Genomic DNA, 20231 nt, shown 5'->3' with positions numbered 1-20231 from the left:
TCTCTCTCATTTCCTGGGTCCCAGACCCGAATTAATAGCGATCTTGCGATTCTCAAAAAGGAGGGGGCTACTTTGTACCCTTCGGCCCCTCAGAGTTGTGGCACATTCGTAACACAGCCTACTGGTGGCAGAATCCATGGGTCTGTCATTAGCCTTACCGACCTCTTCAGACCCCACAAGTCTGAGGGAAAGCAAGTTATTTTTGACTCAACCAGGCTGCTGAATGTGAAAATCTGCTGAGGCTACTGTACCTATTGTTACGAATGTGCCGCAACTCTGAGGGGCCAAAGGGTACAAAGTCGCCCCCTCCTTTTTGAGAATCGCAAGATCGCTATTAATTTGGGTCTGGGACCCAGGAAATGAGAGAGAATCCACAAGGTTTGGAATGTATCCTGGCCTCAGCGAAACAAAACCATTGATAACGTCTATTGTCTCTTGGAGACGGAATTGTATATTAAGTACTGTACTATTCATTGAAGCCCCTCAGGGGACGACTAGAGTGGGCTGGTTGAGGGATTGCATCATCCCAACCTGATTGACATCTGAGACCCCGTGAGTAAGGATAAAAGAGGGTCTGGGGAACAACCCCTTTAGATGCACCAGGAGAAACACTAGAAATCCCGTGACAGCGTTTAATAGCGACAGCTGGTGAGGGCTCATGTGCGTCCTTCCCTTGCCTGGGATTGGTGGGCTCACCACGGAAGAACGGCTTAGCTAAAGGAGAGGCCACAGATGAACGGCCACACTAACGGGACTCCGACGGATCGAAATCATAAAAGGAATCGGCAAGTTTTTCTCCAAATCTCTCTCTCTCTCCAACCATTGCAAACCCAGCAGTCCCCAAAGGCTGCAGCCTGCATGAACTGAGTGAACTTTATATTTCCATCAGACAATACATTATCCCCTAGACAACGATAGAGCTTATTTCTTATTAATTATTATTATACCCGCACTTTTAGATTTAGTATTGACGACGTATATTATCTGTATATTTGCATTGATATTATTTTTGTGTATTTTTACTAATAAATACGGTTAAAAATAGTATCATCAGACTTCAACGGACCTCTCTATCTTTGCTGATAAGTGACCCAGTTACGGGGTTCGTAACACTATTAAATACCAAACATTGATTTTCATCGAGATAGAGGATGTTGAAATCTGGAGCAACAAACTATCAGTTGGAGGAACTCTGTGAACTGAGCAGTGTGCTGCACCAGGACTGAGTGGCGAGGGCAGATGGCCAACACAGAGGCAGGGTGGGGGTGAGAGCGGACAAGGGGCAGTAGGTGATTGGATAAAGGATAATAGGCAGATGGAGCCAGGGAAGAGCAGGCAAGGAGTGGAGATGGGAGACAGGCAGGTGGGTGATAGATTGAGGCAGACACAAGGCTAATGGAGCCAGATGGTGAAGGTGAAGTTAGCAGCTGGTGGATGCTAAGTGGAAAACAAAGGCTGAAATCAGATAAGTGAAGAAGGTACTAATGGTAACAATTAGCAAGAATTGAAGGAGAGGTGGATCTAAATGTAGGAAGTCAGGGGATCCAGTGGGCAAAATCTGTTTAAAACTGGTGGAAGCAACCAGGAGGGCGAGGAAAACTATAACCAGGCCAGAGGTGAACTTGAAATAGGAAGGAATAAGTAAAACTGCAGTGAAGGTCACCTCAAATTGGAAAACTGGGCGTTCGTGCCATTGGGTTGCACAGTACCCAGGCAGAATACGGAGTGTTGTTACTCTAGTTTGCGTTGAGCTCTACCGTGACAGTGCTGAAGGCCATGGATACACAGGTCAGTGTTGCAAGGGGAATTGAAATGGCATGCACCCAGGGACTCAGGATAAAGAGTACAGGTGGTCTGCAAATTGATTGCCCAGTCTGTGCTTTGTTTGCAGAAGTAGAGGAGGCTGCACTCGGAGCACAGAGTGCAGTATGCAAGGATAGAGGAGATGCACGTGATCCATGCCTCACCTGAAAGGGTGTTTGGGTCTCTGGATGGTGGTGAGTGAGGAGTAGGAGGAGGGGTGGGTAGTTGAAGGGAGAAGTGCCATGAGTCAGGGAGTTTGGCTGAGGCAGAATGAACAGATGGGAGTTACAGAGTTGTCTTTATGGAAGATGGATAGGGTTGGGGAGGAAATGATGTGGCCTGTGGTGAGATCTCGTTGCAGCTGCAGAAAAGATGAAGCATTTGATTGAAATTTCATCAGTTGTTACCATTATCTTCCAATCTCTTCCATGGCTTTGACCAGTGTTTCCTCTACATTGCATACCTCTATTGTTAATATCAAAAGGTGTCAGACACCTATGTTCCGAATTTGTATGCTCTGGTATTTGATTTCTTCACAATAGTGATCAATACAGTTGCAAGTATTGTACATATATTTTTGATAATTACTGAGAGATATTTGAACAATAACAATATTTAAATGCTTGAAGCTATCAAGCAAAGGGTAGAAAACAATCACAGAAGAATATTACTCACAAGGTTGTTCAACCATGTTGACCATTGTTGGCTCTTTGATAGAGTTACCAATTAATCTATCCCTCTCACTAGCTCTATAACTTTCCCTTTTCACGTAGATGTCATTTTTGTTGCCATTAGACATGCATTGAGCACATTTCCGTGTAATTAGTTGTTGATCACAACAACTCAGTGTTTTAAAAGTGTCCTTCTACCAGTTGTAGGATCATAGATCCATGTAACTGCATTTTCTATTACTGGAAGCAATGGTTGCATCACCTGTATTTTAGTCCTTTTGAAGATTTTTGTGAGCCTAAATCAAACATCATTGCCATTATTTTCTTCCATACTGAAATTCCTATAATCCAGTTTTTGTTGCTTGCCTCATGTGGTAAACCAATTGTAAAATCTTGGTGTATTCCCAATATGCTCCTGCTGAAATTTGACCAATGTCAGAAGGATTTAGCATAGCTTCCATCCTTTTGAATCCTCTTGCGTTATTAATAAGCTGAGAATTCTGTATAACTTGGCCTACCTCTTCCAAAGATTTGTGTACAAACAGCTGCATGCCCATCTTCTCACTACTACCTGGTACCTGATTTGCCCTGGTAGGTTCACTTTGCCTCCTCCTAAATTTTTTAACCAAGATATGATACAGGTTGAGTACCCCTTATCTGAAATGCTTCAGGCTGGAAGTGTTTTGAGTTTTTTAGATAGAATAGTACAGCACAGTACAGGCCCTTCGGCCCACAATGTTGTGCTGACCCTTAAACGCGGCCACCCATATATCCCCCCTACCTTAGATTCCTCCATATACCTGTCTAGTAGTCTCTTAAACTTCACTAGTGTATCTGCCTCCACCACAGACTCAGGCAGAGCATTCCACGCACCAACTACACTCAGTTAACAAAAACCTTCCTCTAATATCCCCTTTGAACTTCCTACCCCTTACCTTAAAGCCATGTCCTCTTGTATTGAGCAGTGGTGCCCTGGGGAAAAGGCGCTGGCTGTCCACTCTATCTATTCCTCTTAATATCTTGTATACCTCTATCATGTCTCGTCTCATCCTCCTTCTCTCCGAAGAGAAAAGCCCTAGCTCCCTTAATCTCTGATCAGAATCCATACTCTCTAAACCAGGCAGCATCCTGGTAAATCTCCTCTGTACCCTTTCCAATGCTTCCACATCCTTCCTATAGTGAGGCGACCAGAACTGGACACAGTTCTCCAACTGTGGCCTAACCAGAGTTTTATAGAGCTGCATTATTACCTCACAACTCTTAAACTCTATCCCTCGACTTATGAAAGCTAACACCCCATAAGCTTTCTTAACTACCCTATCTACCTGTGAGGCAACTTTCAGGGATCTGTGGACATGTACCCTCAGATCCCTCTGCTCCTCCACACTACCAAGTATCCTGTCATTTACTTTGTACTCTGTCTTGGAGTTTGTCCTTCCAAAGTGTACCACCTCACACTTCTCCGGGTTAACTCCATCTGCCACTTCTCAGCCCACTCCTGCATCCTATTAATGTCTCTCTGCAATCTTTGACAATCCTCTATACTACCCACAACACCACCAATCTTTGTGCCGTCTGCAAACTTGCCAACCAAAATTTTGGGTTTTGGAATATACAGTCAGTCCTCTTTATCCGTGAGGGATTGGTTCCGGGACCCCTCGCAGATACCAAAAATCGCGGATGCTCAAGTCCCTTATTCAACCTGTCTTAATGTGGTGGTCCTTAGGATCCAGCGGAACCCCACACCTTATTTACCCTGTCACAGTGCGGTGGACATTAGGACCTGGAGGTGAAATTCTGAATCCGCAGTGTTTCTGTTCATGAAAATAATCACGATCACAACTGAAAATAAAGTGGAAATAATAAAGCGATTGGAAAGAGGTGAAACTCCATCGGTCATTAGAAAAGCATTAGGCTACGTCGCTCAATGATCGGAATAATTTTAAAGGATAAAGTGAGAAAGGCTCTGTCCCGATGAAAGCTACAATTATTACTAAGCAATGCAGTGGTTAATTATTGGGTTTTGGGTTTTTGATCCTCCACATCAACCTGGCACAGTGGAGAGTGCACTCGGGTGTGGCTGTCACTGGATCGATCTCGGGAACTTCTGTTCCCGAGCCCGGCGCTGAAACATACGTTCTTAAGCGTTTTATATGCATAGAAAGGTATAATATATACTATATACTAAGACAAATGTTTGACTAACTGACGCTAAATAATACTGGATGTACCTGTTCCGACTTACTTAGTAAGAGAACTTCCAATTTTTTTCGATCCCGATCCACGATAACCCACGCACATCCTCCCGTATACTTTAAATCATCTCTAGATTACTTACAATACCTAATACAATGTAAATGCTATGTAAAATAGTTGTTATACTGCATTGTTTAGGGAATAATGACAAGAAAAAAAGTCTGTACATGCTCGAACAACAAGTGCTGAAAGAGCACTTCCGGGTTTTCATGATTCGCGGTTGGTTGAATTCACGCATGTGGAATTCGCGGATAAGGAGGGAAGACTATAATGTGGTAGCTTAGGATCGCCATTATTTCTGGGTCTGAATTTATCTGCTACTGGTAAGCAGTCTTTATCTCGCATTTGTTCATCATACCTATGTACTTAACAGTAAAAATTATTGCATACCATTAATATAATGAAAATATAATGTGTGCAGGGTAACACAAGCAGCACCGCAGCATCAGGAGAATAGTTGAATCAGCTTTTGAACAACAAACAACGACAGGCTTTCAGTCTCCACCTAAGATGTCGTGTTTTGATTAAAAGGTTACAGTACACTCAGCATTGTAGACTTGTTCTGGTGTTAGATTTTCATCAGCGATGATCTTGACAAACTCAATGAATTTTTCTGCTGCTTCATGGTCAGCAGGTGTTTATCTTTTAAATTAAAAAAAAATTGAATCTGTGCCTTTTCTTAAATTCTGCAGCCAGCTGCTGAACATTCATAATTACCTTAAATTTTCAGTTTGTCATGACAGATCTTTGCTTGCTTCATGATCAGTATACCATTGAGTGACATGTGTTCAGTCCGATGCAGAGGAATCCACTCTTTCAATACACGATCAGGATCTTCAGTTTTTGCTTTATGCAGTGTTTTTCAATTTTTCACTAATTTCTGTGCATTACATATGTGAGATCACTTGTCAGAACTGTGTTCCTCAGAGACCTGTGCATCTCCTGGGAGCCTTCCCACTGCCCTGTGGAATTTTCCATTTGTCATATCATGTCAGAGCTCAAAAAATGTTTCAGATTTTGGAGGCTTTCAGATTTTGGATTCTTGGATTGGGGATACTTAACCTATAATTCAGAGCTGCCTATGTTGAGTTGCATCATCCATGTCCCTTCCCAGTTCATCAGTTGATGTCCTCCACAAGGTTAATATTATCACCTTAAATTTAGTAATACATGGATAGAAGTTATTTGGTAATAGTGGACAAATTTCTTTCAGGAACTATTACAGAAACCCCTTCAGACTGGAAAGCACTGCTTAATAATTAATAATGCAGATTTAGGTGCAGATCTATTGAAGTTGCCTTTGATTATGTTGCACAGTTGGGAGGTCTTAATGGTGATTCCACTGCTCTCCAGGGTAGAGAATTCCAAAATTCATCTCCCTATCAGGTGAAGGAATTTTATGAATGAAGTAACTTAGTCCTAAATGCATACCCCTTATTCTCAAACTATTTTCTCTGGCCCTTGTTTCCCTTGCTTGAAGGAGTCGTTGTCCTTGAATCTAGGCTGTCAAGTTCTTTTAAGTTTCAATGAGATCTCCTTTCATTCTCTGCTTTCAGTAACTTCTGTGCAAGCACACCTTAGCCCTCTTGAACATTTAATTTCTCAGCTGACTAATACTCTTTTAAAGCTTTTTTTTTGCATCCTCATCTATTCTCTCACGGGTATAGCCAACGGACTTGGTTTTCTCTCTCCAGAGTAAATTTCTCTAATCTTATGATGAGATAAAATTTGGATTTTGCAGCTAATTGCTTAAAATGCCCAATAATGCAAAAGGTAGAAAATATCTTTCATTTTCATTTACAACGAACCTGCTGTCCTAATGCAAAATTTAATGTTATGGATTTGATTTAGAAAGGAATTTATAGCTCTAAATTTCAGAATTGTTAATTTTGATTGTGTGGTAATTTTTAGGGGTATATATAGATTCAAAAATATTTTTAACTATTTTGATAGGAATAGCCATATTATAATTAAAAAGCAATGCAACTGTTGACTAGTTTGATAATTGAGGTATTTAAAAAAACATATAACTAAGTCTTGAGGATATTATTTCTGTTGATTAACAACCCTGTATTTCTTGTGTTTTAAAGGCAAAGAATATCTACTTAGTGTTTTCTCGGCCTTTTCGGTTTGCCCCAGGGAATTCCAATTTCTAAAGTTTTTCGATATACTGAAGTTATTGATTTTCTTTCAGTATCTTGAACTCTCCTTGAATTGTTGGAAGTAGATTATTAAGATACATTATGGTCCATCTGGTGCTTTCTCAGGTACCTCTTCTCAAGATATGGAACCCACTTTTGGGGGTGGACTGCTCGATATGGTAAAAGGAGGAGCTGGAAGACTCTTCAGCAACTTAAAGGACAACCTGAAAGATACCTCCTCAAAAGTCATACAATCTGTAGCCAGGTAAATATTTGGAAGTACTGGAGGAGCAATGCATGCAAAGTGAAAGCTACACCAATTCTCTGATGTTGAAGGTTCACAAATTTGTTGAGCAACAAATTTGTGAACCCTTAAGTATTGAAGACTAGTATAAATGTAACCTTAGAAATGCCATTAAATCTGCTTCTGTATATTTATAAAGATGTATAACTTGTGCATAATATTTTGCTTAAATTGATCACCATTCTTGTTAATTTTGTGAGTAGCAAATCTGAAGTTATGTCTATGTGTAAACCCATTTATCACCTTGCCTATAATGTACAAAGTAAATTACTAAGTTTAATTAAATAACTGGATAAATATATGAAATGTTGGTATGATGCATAGAGATAGTTCAGTTCATTGTAGGATGTGGAATATATTCCTGAGAGAAGATGTGGATGCTGTTGTTTTTATCTTTTCTGAAAAGTCAGTGAACTCACTGAAACAGTGATCTTCATTTCACATTACATTTTCTTGTCATATGGAATTGATAGATGCAGGCCATCCAGACCATCCTGCTCCCATCAGTCTCAGTCCTTTGTATCCTTTTCTCCCTCTCATGTCTATCAGTGCCCTTCTGTATCACCTGCTATCTGTCTACACTATGGGCAATTACAGTTTGTTTTGTAATGTGACAAGAAACCAGAGCATCTACGAGAAATCAGGCAGTCACAACAGTGTGCAAAATCCACCCAGACAGCATCTGAGGTTTGGGCCCAACATGTGTGCTATTTGTTGTGCCAACTTTAATTGTCACAGCAAAGAAGTCCCATTCATTAGTTTAAAACAAAAGCAAACTAAATCCAGGTTTTGGGGACATAAAGCTTTGTCTGCTGCTTGCCTAGTGGAATAAGGAAAAACTTTTCAGTTGTTACTTAGGCTTTTCAAGTTTCTTTTTCTTAAACCTCCTACTGCGGGTGTTTTCATTCCTTTTTTCCTTTTCTAAAAGGATTTTCAGAATTATGTTGAAGTACAGTTTTGAAAAGTCAAGCTTATAAAAAAAGTTTTTTTAAAAAAAAAAGCAGATTTAGGTCTTTAAAATATGCTTTGAAGGTTAATGGGCCACTGGTGGAATGTAATAGGTCTTCACCTCAGGTGATGAGAATGATCACATAACTTGGCTTAGACTTCTCAAAAATTTGTTTTTCTTGCAGGTTAAGATTACCCCTCTCCACTACCTCTTTAACATCAAAAATCAGGACCTTAAAAAGGTTTAAATAAGGCTATCTAGAGAAAATGGGTAGTTTTTCATAATTTTTCTTATTTATTGCAATTTTATTAATTGCAGTCTGATTATAATGTTGATGTATATACTGTATTCACTTGTCTAAAATAAAAGCAATTTATTTGCCTCATACTAAAATTCTTTATGCCAAATCTTTTTGTAGACAAACTAAGAAGAAGCATGCAAAGCATGTCGGTTTGGGTCGCGTGGATTCTGTTAACACATTGGTGTAATGCTGCTATACAGCTAAATCTACCTAAAGGAGTATTTAAAGCAGGGGTGTCAAACTCATTTTAGGTCACGGGCCGGATTGAGCAAAATGCAGCTTCATGCGGGCCGGATCAGTCGGACGCGTGCGAACGCAGCTTTCGTTGCCTCCGTTTTTTCAGCCTGCTCTCATGTGTCTCAGTCTCTGCTATAACTACAAAGTGTTTCACTTTACAAATTCTGTTTCTTATGAAGAAGACTGCCGAGCAAGACTGCCGAATAAACACTAAAAACCCTGAAAACCTGGTACCTGAATAAACTCAGCATTAGCCATATCATACGCCATAGGCGCTTCGATTACTGGGGCCAGCTTTAATAGTAATTAGATATTATCTCGCGGGCCAAAGATAATTCCACCGCGGGCCGGATTTGGCCCGCGGGCCTTGAGTTTGACATATATGATTTAAAGCAACCCCTTGGATTTGCCTTCCTGATTGTGGGGTCTGACAATATGAAATAGAATTAGCGCTAGAGAGACTTGGCAGGTCAAGCACCATCTGTGCTGGGAAACAAAGTTTACACTTAAGGCTGGTGACCTATAATCAAAACTAGAAATCAAGTATTTTTTTAAGTTGCAGGGAAGGGGTGGCCAAAACCGGAGGAATGTCTAAGATTGAGTGGAGTCTGGGAGACTGCATGGTACGCAAAGTGATGCTAACCTGGGAGAGAGTGATCAGGGCATGCCTGGAAATGAACTGACTGTGTTCAGTTGAACACTAATTGACATGTAACATTAAATCTGTGTCTGCCTCCACAGAGGTGTCCTGACCTACTTAGTATTTACTGCATTTTCTGTTATGATGTGACATTTAGACCATTTGCTCAGTTGGCTGTCAGAGCTCAACATACTGAGTGTGATTTTAAAAATAAAAAGCAAGTAATATTCTTGTAGGGAAGATCTCTCTGTTAACCAAAATGGAATAGATCAGTTGACATTTGTAAAGGAATTAAATTAATTATACAAAGAAAATCTTGTGCCCTCTCAGTAGCATCAGAGTGAAGAGCAGAATTTGCAGTCAGACTAAACTCATAAGGTTTAGATGTTTTGAACAGTGATTGCTGCCCAAGCAATTTGGCAGTGGAAGCACGAAAAGAAACATCAGCCAAAACACTTCTTCCTGATTATTCTGCAATGGCTTCCAGAGTGAATAGCTCATCCTAACCAATGTCACAACTCCAGTTATTGTGAGACTTTTGTACAGGGAAGGGTAGGGCCAATCAAATTTAAATTTTATAAATATATTGGAGCATTCTAGCAGATTAATCTGACTTCTGACATTAGAAAAGGTCAAGCAATTGAGGAACGATCCAATTCAGTGAATGAGCTGCTTACAGTGCAGACAAACTACACTGCGTTTGAAATGATTTTGGCAGCTTTCACTTGGTGTGGTGGGCATGAGTCCAGTCTGCAAAGATGCCTCTTCTTTCTGCAAAGTTTCTGCAATTGGTAAAAATTTCAATCAGAGGCAGTGATTTTGAGTTGTGCAGCTGTGGCAAGGAGCCATGCTACTTAACTCTGGAGTGGATAATGTAGACGACATTTCATATGATTTTGGGAGGAAAAGCTGTCTTCGTAGTTTTGATCTTAAGTTCACTAATCAATCTTACACCCTGCCAGAAAACAATATAACTTCAAAATGTTGTTCTGAAAGTTATGACTTAAAGTTCAAAGGTGAAGGTGACCAAAGTTTTAAGGTACCATCTGTTCATCAACTATCACGTTTTTTTTGTCCTATTCAGGTTGATTATATGCTTCATGACAGCTTGATGCCAGTTTTTGAATTAGTTGGATAAAGTAAAATGAGTTTGTAGTGATATTCTCTCACCAAGCTTTCCTTCAGGAACTGTGCATGTATACAAAAGCAGTTTCAGGAGATCAAGTGTAGGGGTGGGAGATCTTGACGATCTGTTTAAAAAGAAGGAAGGGAAGTACCAGGTTGCTGTTCATACAAGTTACTTGCTTTTATATTGTACATTGGCTCCACTGGAAGGAGAGGCAGTAAGAATTTAATTTCACCTCACTTGAGACTTATTTATGACACAACAAACCACTAGGGGTAGCAGTATATTGGTCATATGCATGCTAGACTAATGAATTTGATTGCATATAGCACAAAGATGTGGTATCTAACAAAGACAATGGGTATCGCAGTCATTTCTGCAGAACCTCAGGCTTGCCTTCACGTGAATGCAGTCAGGGTCTCTTTCTCTTCTGCTGAGTCTTGTTGCCTGCAGCTGCTGCCTCTGCCTCTCACACTGCAGACTTTATACGCCCTTCTTCTTTCGTCCTACATACATGCTTTCTACTAATTCTTTCCAAATCGTAGTTTTGGTATTTATGAGCTCCATCATGTCTGAACGTCGAAGCATTTTGTATCATACTTGCTTACTCTTAGACAGAGCAATTCCTTTAACAGAACTCCTAATAATCGTCTAGAATTCTGTCACGTGCCATTTGCTTCAGTGATGTTGTCCTTTGAATGTTCAATGTGGGCCTTGTTTACTCTATCTCTTATTCATTGTTCTGGCTCTAGCTTTTTCAAGAACCTTACTTTATTTGATAATTTGTAAGCTAACCCTACTGGCAGATTTAATATACATGTTCTGTCCCAGATTTTCTCTGCTTTAGGCATTGCAGTTTAAATTAGTGCCCTGACTTTCACATGCTGCAAATCCCAAAGATATTTCGGTTTCAGCACATTATTTGAAATTAGTATCAATTTTGACTTAACTGAGCATTTGTTGCTTGATCTCAATATCGTTTTAATATGGAGTTAATACTTGTTATATTTGTGTTTATGAACTTTGTACCACTCTTCCATTATAGCAACAATGTTGAGATAATAAGACCGATCAGGAGCACTTTAATGTCAGCTTATGCATACCAATTATTTTACTGTTTGTTTAAGCTGCCTCTTGCAAGGTAATGGACTAATTTCACTAATGTTGGTATTAAATTCTTGAAACTTGTCTTTTTTTCCCTCTTTGCTGCCTCCCATGTTCTTATTACAATATTTCAAATAATTTTCTGTTAGTGAAAAAAATATATACATGCTTTAGCTAAACATTTAATTTGTTTTATTATAGTTATGCCAAGGGAGAACTTAATATTTCGTACATCACATCAAGGTTAATAGGTACAGTAAATGTTCCTTTCATCTGTTATTTAAATGTTGAATCCAATTAAAATTTTCAATATGGATTCTGTTTGAAAATGGATAAAGTGAAATGTTTCCCATTTATAACACACTCTTCTTGATCCAGCCAACTCACTTGGTAATGGAGTCGCATGGGGTTGCAAAAGTGATCATTTGACCTGTGCTGATTTTTCTTTGGCCAATCCAATAAAAATGTCCACAGAGTTGATAAATACATATTTCATGGTTGTATAAAGTGCCATGGCTTTGTGGTGCCTTACTCAGCTACGATGCTGTGCCATACCTCAGAGGAGGACGAGTTACCTGGTTGTTGTTGCTGAAAGCTCATCTTCACTGCTATTCACAGAGCTGTAACAATGAGTTTATAGATAATATATCATACTGGATTTTAGAAACCGATTTAAGAGAACAGAAATAATGCATGTAATGCAACATATTATAATTTGTCGTCACTCAATATAGTTAAATGGAGTCTGTGATGGATAAAGGTGTGAGGATTGGTAGGAAATTGGGATATTTGGAGCTAAAGATCTTTGCTGAAGCCTTCGGTTTTAAAATGGGACATCAAGTTGAAATATGTGAAGGAGAAATACTGGTTTAATTAAATCTATTAAGAAGATTGTTATTAATCTGACAATAGTTTTCACTTTCTCTTAGTGATAACCTATCCTGCTGAAGGAGTGGAGTTGAGTTTCAAGAATCAGATTGATGATGTCCGATCATTCTTGGATTCCCGGCATTTGGATCATTATACAATCTTTAATTTATCTCAGAAATCATACAGAAGTGCCAAGTTTCACAACAGAGTAAGTATATTTTAATGATCTACTTCATGTGCCACTGGTTACAGCAACATGCTGAGATTATTACTATTTTTCAAGAGTGTTTATAGGTAAATTATTTTAAATGAATGTTTATCCATCTTTGGCCTTGCTGGTTAAATGTAATTTAATGCTGCACACAGAATTCTGTTTTGATCCTGTTTTACTACTTGTCTGTCTCTCTTTGAATAGATATCTGAGTGCAGCTGGCCGGCTCGACAAGCTCCCAGTTTACACAACTTGTATGCAGTATGTAAGAATATGCATCACTGGCTACAGCAAAATCCCAAGAATGTCTGTGCTATTCACTGTGTGGTAAGATACAACAAAACTGAGTAATATGAAAAGTTTGATGGAACGTTTGCCATTTACTGTTGAGAAATGTAGAAAAGGAAGTTTTTCAGTACTGTCTGGGAGGGTGGGTGATTAAAAAGGATGAACATTTTAAGTTTGAATTATTTTGGCAAGTAAAAGAGGAATGTGAAAACTATTCTGGGAGTTGTTGATCCATTACACTCCACTCTCCAGATTTCTCTTAGGAAGCAATTGAGTTCAAAGATAACATTTCCACTCCACTTCTGAGGCTTTGCATGACCCATTGATGAGTGTTGTTTTCAAGGTCCTCTGCCTTTGCTATGATTTTTGCTTGGCCTCTATTGCTCCTATCAAAGGGAACTGAGACGCTCATTGCCTTCCTGGATGCTATGTCTCCATTAAGCACTACAGGCCCTTCAGCTCATGATGCAGAACTAGTACTCAAATGCCTCACTAAATTAATGCCTATCCTTCTATTCTTTGTACATACATTGCTTATCTGAGGGCATCTTAAACATCTATCATTCTTGCCTTCACTACTGCCATTACCATTACTATTCTCTGTGTGTATATAATTAAACCTGCCCTGCACATCTCCTTTGAACTTAACCCTTCCTACCTTAAATGCATCTCCTCTAGTATTTTGATCCTGAGATAAAGATACTATCTGTCTACTCTCTATTCCTCTGATAATCTTATAAACTAATACCACATCATCCTCTGCTTCTGCTTCAGAGAGAGCAACCCAGGTTTGTCCAACCTCTCCTTGCAGTATGTGCCCTGTAATCTAGGAAAGTATTCTGTTAAATCTTTTCTGCACTCTCTCCAAAGCACTGACATGGCAACCAGAACTGAATACATTACTCCAGATACAGCTTACTTCAAGTTTTATAAAGCTGCATTTTGGCAAGATTAAATTCCATCTGCCATTTCTCTGCCCAACTGCAACTAACCTACATCCTGCTGTATCTTTTGGCAATCTTCTACAGCACAGGTGTCAAACACAAGGCCCGCGGGCCATATCCGGTCCGGCGTACAATTATATCCGGCCCGCGAGATCATTTTAGATAGATCTATTATTTTAATTATTAATGGCCCGGCGATATGAAGCGCTGATAACACACAAACTACAGATCCCATAATGCAGCGCAACAGCTGCCGATAGGCTACCCGGGAACATTCCCGCGTCAAGCGTCTGTTGCTGTATACAACGCTATTCTGAAGTCAAAGCTAACCCCTAACAATGGCGAAGAGAAAAGTTGATTCTGAAAAAAAGAGTCTTTCAAAACCGATGAGTATATGTTTACTGACATTGCCGGTAAACCCGTGTGTCTTATTTGTGGAGCTAATGTGGCTGACATAACAACACATCTCAGCGTCTTAAACCTTCAGCTCCAGGGACGTGACCGCATGATCACTGACATGTATGATGCAGTGAAGGCATTTCAAGTGAAGCTGCTCTTATGGGAGACACAAATGCACCAGTGCAACTTGCCTCATTTTCCCTGTTGCCAAGTAATGTTGAACCAGGTCGGCGCAATGATGTTCCCAAATGCGCACTTTGCTGATAAACTGAGCACACTTCGCACTGAGTTCGCACGGCGCTTTGGTGACTTTGAAGCACAAAAAATTAATTTTGAGCTGCTTCGCAACCCATTTGCCGTCGACGTGGAAACTGCACCTGTACAGATTCAGATGGAGCTGATAGAGCTGCAGTGTAATGGGACACTAAAGGCAAAGTACGACACTGCAGGGCCCGTACAGTTTATTCGCTCCATTCCTGAAGCAATGCCTCAGCTCCGTCTACATGCGGCTCTAATCTTGTGCATGTTTGGTAGCACATATCTGTGTGAGAAGCTTTTCTCGGTGATGAAGATTAACAAAACATCACACAGGAGTCGTCTCACTGATGAACACCTGCAGTCCATCCTGAGAATCTCCACAAAACAGAACCTTACACCAAACCTAAACGAACTTATTGCCAAGAAAAGATGCCAAGCATCCAGCTCTGACAAAACGGCATAAGAGCAAAGAAAACTGAGTGTTTTGATTTGTTGTTGTTTTAACTTTTGCTGAAAAGCACAAATTTTATTTATATTTTCAGAGTTTTTTTGCAGCATGCTCATATTTCTAACTTGTATAATACTGACAGGAAATACTTTTATGGAGAGCAAAATATTTAAGTTATTTAAAGTTTTAGTTTTTTTTTTTGGAATAATATTCCTGTCTGTTTTTATTCATATTTATGTTCAAAAAATGTTTAGTTTTAGTGTGTTCAATAAATGTTTATCCTGTTCGGCCCATGACCTAAAGTGTGCTTTGAGTTTTGGCCCCATGTGCAATTGAGTTTGACACCTCTGTTTACAATACTGTACCATGAATCTTTGTATCATCTGCAAATTCATTAACCCATCATCTATGTTTTCATTCAGTTCGTATACGTACATAACAAACATTAGAGTAAGGATCCCTGCAGAATGCTAGTTACAGACCTCCAGCCAGAATAAGTCTCATTGATCACTCCCCTCTTGTCTTCTATGGGGAAGGGAGTTCTGAATTGGAACAGCTAAGTCACCATGGATACCATGCAACTTAATCTTCTGAGTGAAAATGCCATAAGGAATCTTGTCAATCCTCTTACTAAAATCCAGACAGTATCCCAGGCGCAGAATCGTGTTTATTATTGCTGACAAATGTCGTGAAATCTGTTTTGTGTAAAAATGATTCTAGTTTTCAGTAGGAATATATAAAAAATAAATAGTGCATAAAGAGAGCAAAATAGTGAAGTGGTGTTCATGGACCATTCAGAAATCTGATGGTGCAAGGGAAGGAGCTGTTCCTAAGATGTGAAGTGTCCTATACCTCATTGATAGTAGTAATGCGAAGAGGGCATGTTCTGGATGGTGAGGGTCCTTTCTGATGGATGCTGCCTTGAGGAATTGCCTTTTGAAGATTATTCAGCATTGGAGAGGCTGGTGTCCATGATGGAGCTGCTTTAGTTTTTTGAATCTCTTCAGCTGTTTCTGATCATGTGCATTGGTGCCTCAATGCCAGATTGTTGTGATGCAACCAGTCAGAATGCTCTCCACAACAAATCTCCTGAAACCTCTGATGCTGCTGTGCTTTCTTCATAATTCCATTGATATGTTGGTCCCAGTATAGATCTTCAGAGATGTTGACAACCTAGGAACTTGAAGCTGCTCAACAGTTTTCACTGTTGACCCCTCAATGTGAACTGCAGTGTGTTCTTATGATCCCCACTTCCTGAAGTCCACAATCAATTGTGTGGTCTTACTGACATTGATTGTAAGGTTGTTGTTGCAAAGCCACTTAACCAGCTGATCTGTCTCACTCCACCTCATCATATGAGAATCTGCCAACAGCAGTTATGTCATGGCCACACAGTCATGAGTGTGGAGAATGAGTGAGGCACACACGCTTGAGGTGTGATTGCCAGTGAGGAGGAGAAGTTATTTCCAATCCACATGGACCAGAGAAGAAGTCAGAGATCTGGTTGCAGAGGGAGATACAGAGCCCCAGGTTTGGAAACTTATTGATTAGTACTGAGGGGACGATGGTATTGTTTGCTGAGTGTAATCTATAAACAGTATAATTCTCCTGATGTAGGAATTGCTGTTGTCCAGTTGGTTCAAGGCCGAGTGGGGAGCCAGTGAGATTGTATTCACTGTAGAACTGTTGTTGATGGTAGGAATATTGCAATGGATCTCGGTTCTTCCTCAGCCAAGAGTTAATTCTAGCCATGATCAACCCCTCAAGAAATTTCATCACAGTGGACATGAATTCTACTAGGTGATAGTCATTGAGGCAGCTCACCCTGCTCTTTTTGTGCACCAATATTATTGCTGCCTTTTTGAAGCTGGTGGGGAACTTTGACTTCATCATTATGAGATTGAAGATGTCTTTGGACATTCCTGCCAGTTGGTAGGCACAGGTTTTCAGTGTCCTGCTACATACACCACTTGGGCCTGATGCTATGTGAGGGTTCACCCTCTTGAAAGATATTCAGACGTCAGCCTCTGAAACATATCAGAGGGACACCAAATGCTGTAGGGATTTGCAGACGTATTCTCCCTTTCAAAGTGTGCATAAAAGCTGTTCAACTTGTCAGGGAGTGAAGCATCACAGCCATTTATGAAGTTAGTACAGACCTCTACCTCCTTTGATCACCTTCCTCATCTGCTCAAAAGACTTATATTATTACAACATGACTTGCCTTGCACGAAGCCATGTTGACTGTTCTTAATTAGGCCATAGTTTTCCAAACGCTCATAAATACTGATCCTAAGAATTGTTTCCAGTAGCTTCTGTATCACTAACGTAAGACACACCAATCCACGGTTTCACTTCTTGAATAATGGAACAACATTAGGACCTTTCCAGTGACTAGAGGGTGCACAAAATTGTAGTCAAAGCCCCATTAATTTAATCTTTGGCCTTTCTCAATAATCTATAGCATATCACATCAGGACCTGTAGACTTATCCACTGTTATGATACCAGCCCCCTCCTTTGTGAGAATTGCAAGAGCCCTAGAAAAGGGGGGGGGGTCAATGACCCAAAAGAGAGAGAGAGAGACAGGCTGAATGGACACAGGAAATGGAAAGACATTCCACTGGGACAAAAGCTGGTGACTGTGGCATTGTTCTCAGGAGACACCTGGGAACTGCAGACGTGCCAACTCGCAGGGACATTGTAAAGCCCTCGGGCAAAGTGGGCTGGTTGAGAGAGAGAGGTTGCATCACCTGCAACCTGATTGACACCTGAGGTCCCGTGAGGCAGTATAAAGAAGGGTCTGAAAGAGGACGACCCTCAGACGCACCAAGGAGACACCAAGAAGCACGATAACGCTTCCCGTGGGAACGGGAAGCCATTTTGAAATAAGCCACGTGCGTTAAATTCCGAATGCGGGGTTTGTGGCTGGAACCAACGGAAGATCGCTTTATTTAACACCAGGGAAGCCAAATCCCCTGAGGCTGAGGATTTGATTCATAAAGACAACGGCAAGTGTTATCTTTTCCTAACAATCTCTCTCTCTCTCCAACACGTGAAACCAAAAAGGGAAAAGCCTGCAGACTTCAGAGTGACTCTTTATATTTCCAATTGGACTCAGTATTATATACCCTAGACAACGAAAGAGCTTATTTCTGATTGATTATGGTTACACCGGTGTTTTAGATTGAGTTTTGACGATTTGAATGTTTTGTATTAACCATACGTTTGTGCCCTTATTGAATAAAACGTTTGAAAATAGTAGCATCCGACTCAGCTGATCCATCTATCTTTGCTGGTAAGTTACCTGGTTACGGGGTTTTCGTAAAGGTAAAGGTGCCCCACACGCTATTGTTATTCAAGAGGGTGCTGTGAAAAGGCAGAATTTGAAATGCTGTCTGAACAAAGCGAGATCGCTTGCGGATCTTAAATTGGAAACTAATAGCATGACGGGTCCTGAAGAGAAAAACGACAAATGGCCTAAAATTAAGGAATTGGGTGGTCTAAGTTTGGAACACGCTGATAAAATAACTCCTATGAAAGGAGCGGGCGAAAGCTTATTTCGCCAGGGTGCCCAAGATCGCCACGAGGGAATTAACCGGAAAAAAGGCGAGGGTTAATGGGGGCGCGATTTTTAAAATAGCAGAAGCCGGTTTTAAGGGATTTTGACAAAGTATGTGAATAATAAAGACAACACCCATGGAAGCTTGACTGTTAAGTTTGAAAGTAGCATAAAAATTTGTCTTTTGCATGAACCTTTGTAGATGTATGTAAGCTAAGATCACACCTCCTTAGTTATGTTGCCGAAGAAAGCAAATAAATAAGGTGGTTATTGAGCTGAAGTTTGATGCTACCAGGCGTTAGTAGGGCACATGAGGTTAAGGTATTAAAGGAAAGGGGCACTGTACTTGTTAACTGTTAGATGCTGACTTGAATGTATAACTGTATTACTCTGTATTAGATTCAAAATTTCTGTAAGACTGTACCACTCTGGGTTTTAACCGCTGGTAAAAACCTTTTTAAGAGGGGAGGTGTTATGATACCAGCCCCCTCCTTTGTGAGAATTGCAAGAGCCCTAGAAAAGGGGGGGGGGTCAATGACCCAAAAGAGAGAGAGAGAGACAGGCTGAATGGACACAGGAAATGGAAAGACATTCCACTGGGACAAAAGCTGGTGACTGTGGCATTGTTCTCAGGAGACACCTGGGAACTGCAGACGTGCCAACTCGCAGGGACATTGTAAAGCCCTCGGGCAAAGTGGGCTGGTTGAGAGAGAGAGGTTGCATCACCTGCAACCTGATTGACACCTGAGGTCCCGTGAGGCAGTATAAAGAAGGGTCTGAAAGAGGACGACCCTCAGACGCACCAAGGAGACACCAAGAAGCACGATAACGCTTCCCGTGGGAACGGGAAGCCATTTTGAAATAAGCCACGTGCGTTAAATTCCGAATGCGGGGTTTGTGGCTGGAACCAACGGAAGATCGCTTTATTTAACACCAGGGAAGCCAAATCCCCTGAGGCTGAGGATTTGATTCATAAAGACAACGGCAAGTGTTATCTTTTCCTAACAATCTCTCTCTCTCTCCAACACGTGAAACCAAAAAGGGAAAAGCCTGCAGACTTCAGAGTGACTCTTTATATTTCCAATTGGACTCAGTATTATATACCCTAGACAACGAAAGAGCTTATTTCTGATTGATTATGGTTACACCGGTGTTTTAGATTGAGTTTTGACGATTTGAATGTTTTGTATTAACCATACGTTTGTGCCCTTATTGAATAAAACGTTTGAAAATAGTAGCATCCGACTCAGCTGATCCATCTATCTTTGCTGGTAAGTTACCTGGTTACGGGGTTTTCGTAACACCACCTTAATGTCCTTCAAGAGACCCAACTCTACCTCCTCTTTTATCTCAAAGTGCCCTACGCACTCCACACTGATTTCACTACCCTCCATGTCCTTCTCCTTGGTAAGTATCAATGCAGAGTACTCTAATCACAAACAAGAGAAAATCTGAGGATGCTGGAAATCCAAGCAACACACACAGAACGCTGGAGAAACTCAGCAGGCCAGGCAGCATCTACGGAGAAGAGTACAGTCGACATTTTGGACTAAGACTGGAGAGAATTGGAGAGGAAAAAGATGAGGAGTTAGAAAATGAGGGGAGGAAGCACCATCAGGTGGTAAGTGAAACTGGGAGGCGTGAGGGGTGAAGTAAAGAGCTGGGAAGTTGATTGGAGAAAGAGATACAGGGCTGGAGAAGGGGGAATCTGATAGGAGAG

The 20231-nt window shown here is 40.6% G+C and overlaps 1 protein-coding gene across 2 annotated transcripts in view; it reads left to right on the top strand.

Annotated features, from left to right (window-relative positions):
• Positions 1-20231, top strand: part of dnajc6 (DnaJ (Hsp40) homolog, subfamily C, member 6) — a 130426-nt gene that overhangs the window by 57454 nt on the left and 52741 nt on the right. For both annotated transcript variants that reach the window (XM_073063186.1, XM_073063185.1), the window contains 4 exons: positions 6998-7136; positions 11734-11783; positions 12462-12610; positions 12818-12940. In XM_073063186.1, coding sequence (XP_072919287.1) covers positions 6998-7136; positions 11734-11783; positions 12462-12610; positions 12818-12940 — 461 coding nt within the window. The remainder of the gene's footprint in view (positions 1-6997; positions 7137-11733; positions 11784-12461; positions 12611-12817; positions 12941-20231) is intronic.

The sequence above is a fragment of the Hemitrygon akajei genome, chromosome 12, assembly GCF_048418815.1.
Source record: "Hemitrygon akajei chromosome 12, sHemAka1.3, whole genome shotgun sequence".
Classification (NCBI taxonomy): Eukaryota; Metazoa; Chordata; class Chondrichthyes; order Myliobatiformes; family Dasyatidae; genus Hemitrygon; species Hemitrygon akajei.
This window is presented reverse-complemented; position numbering and strand designations above follow the sequence as displayed.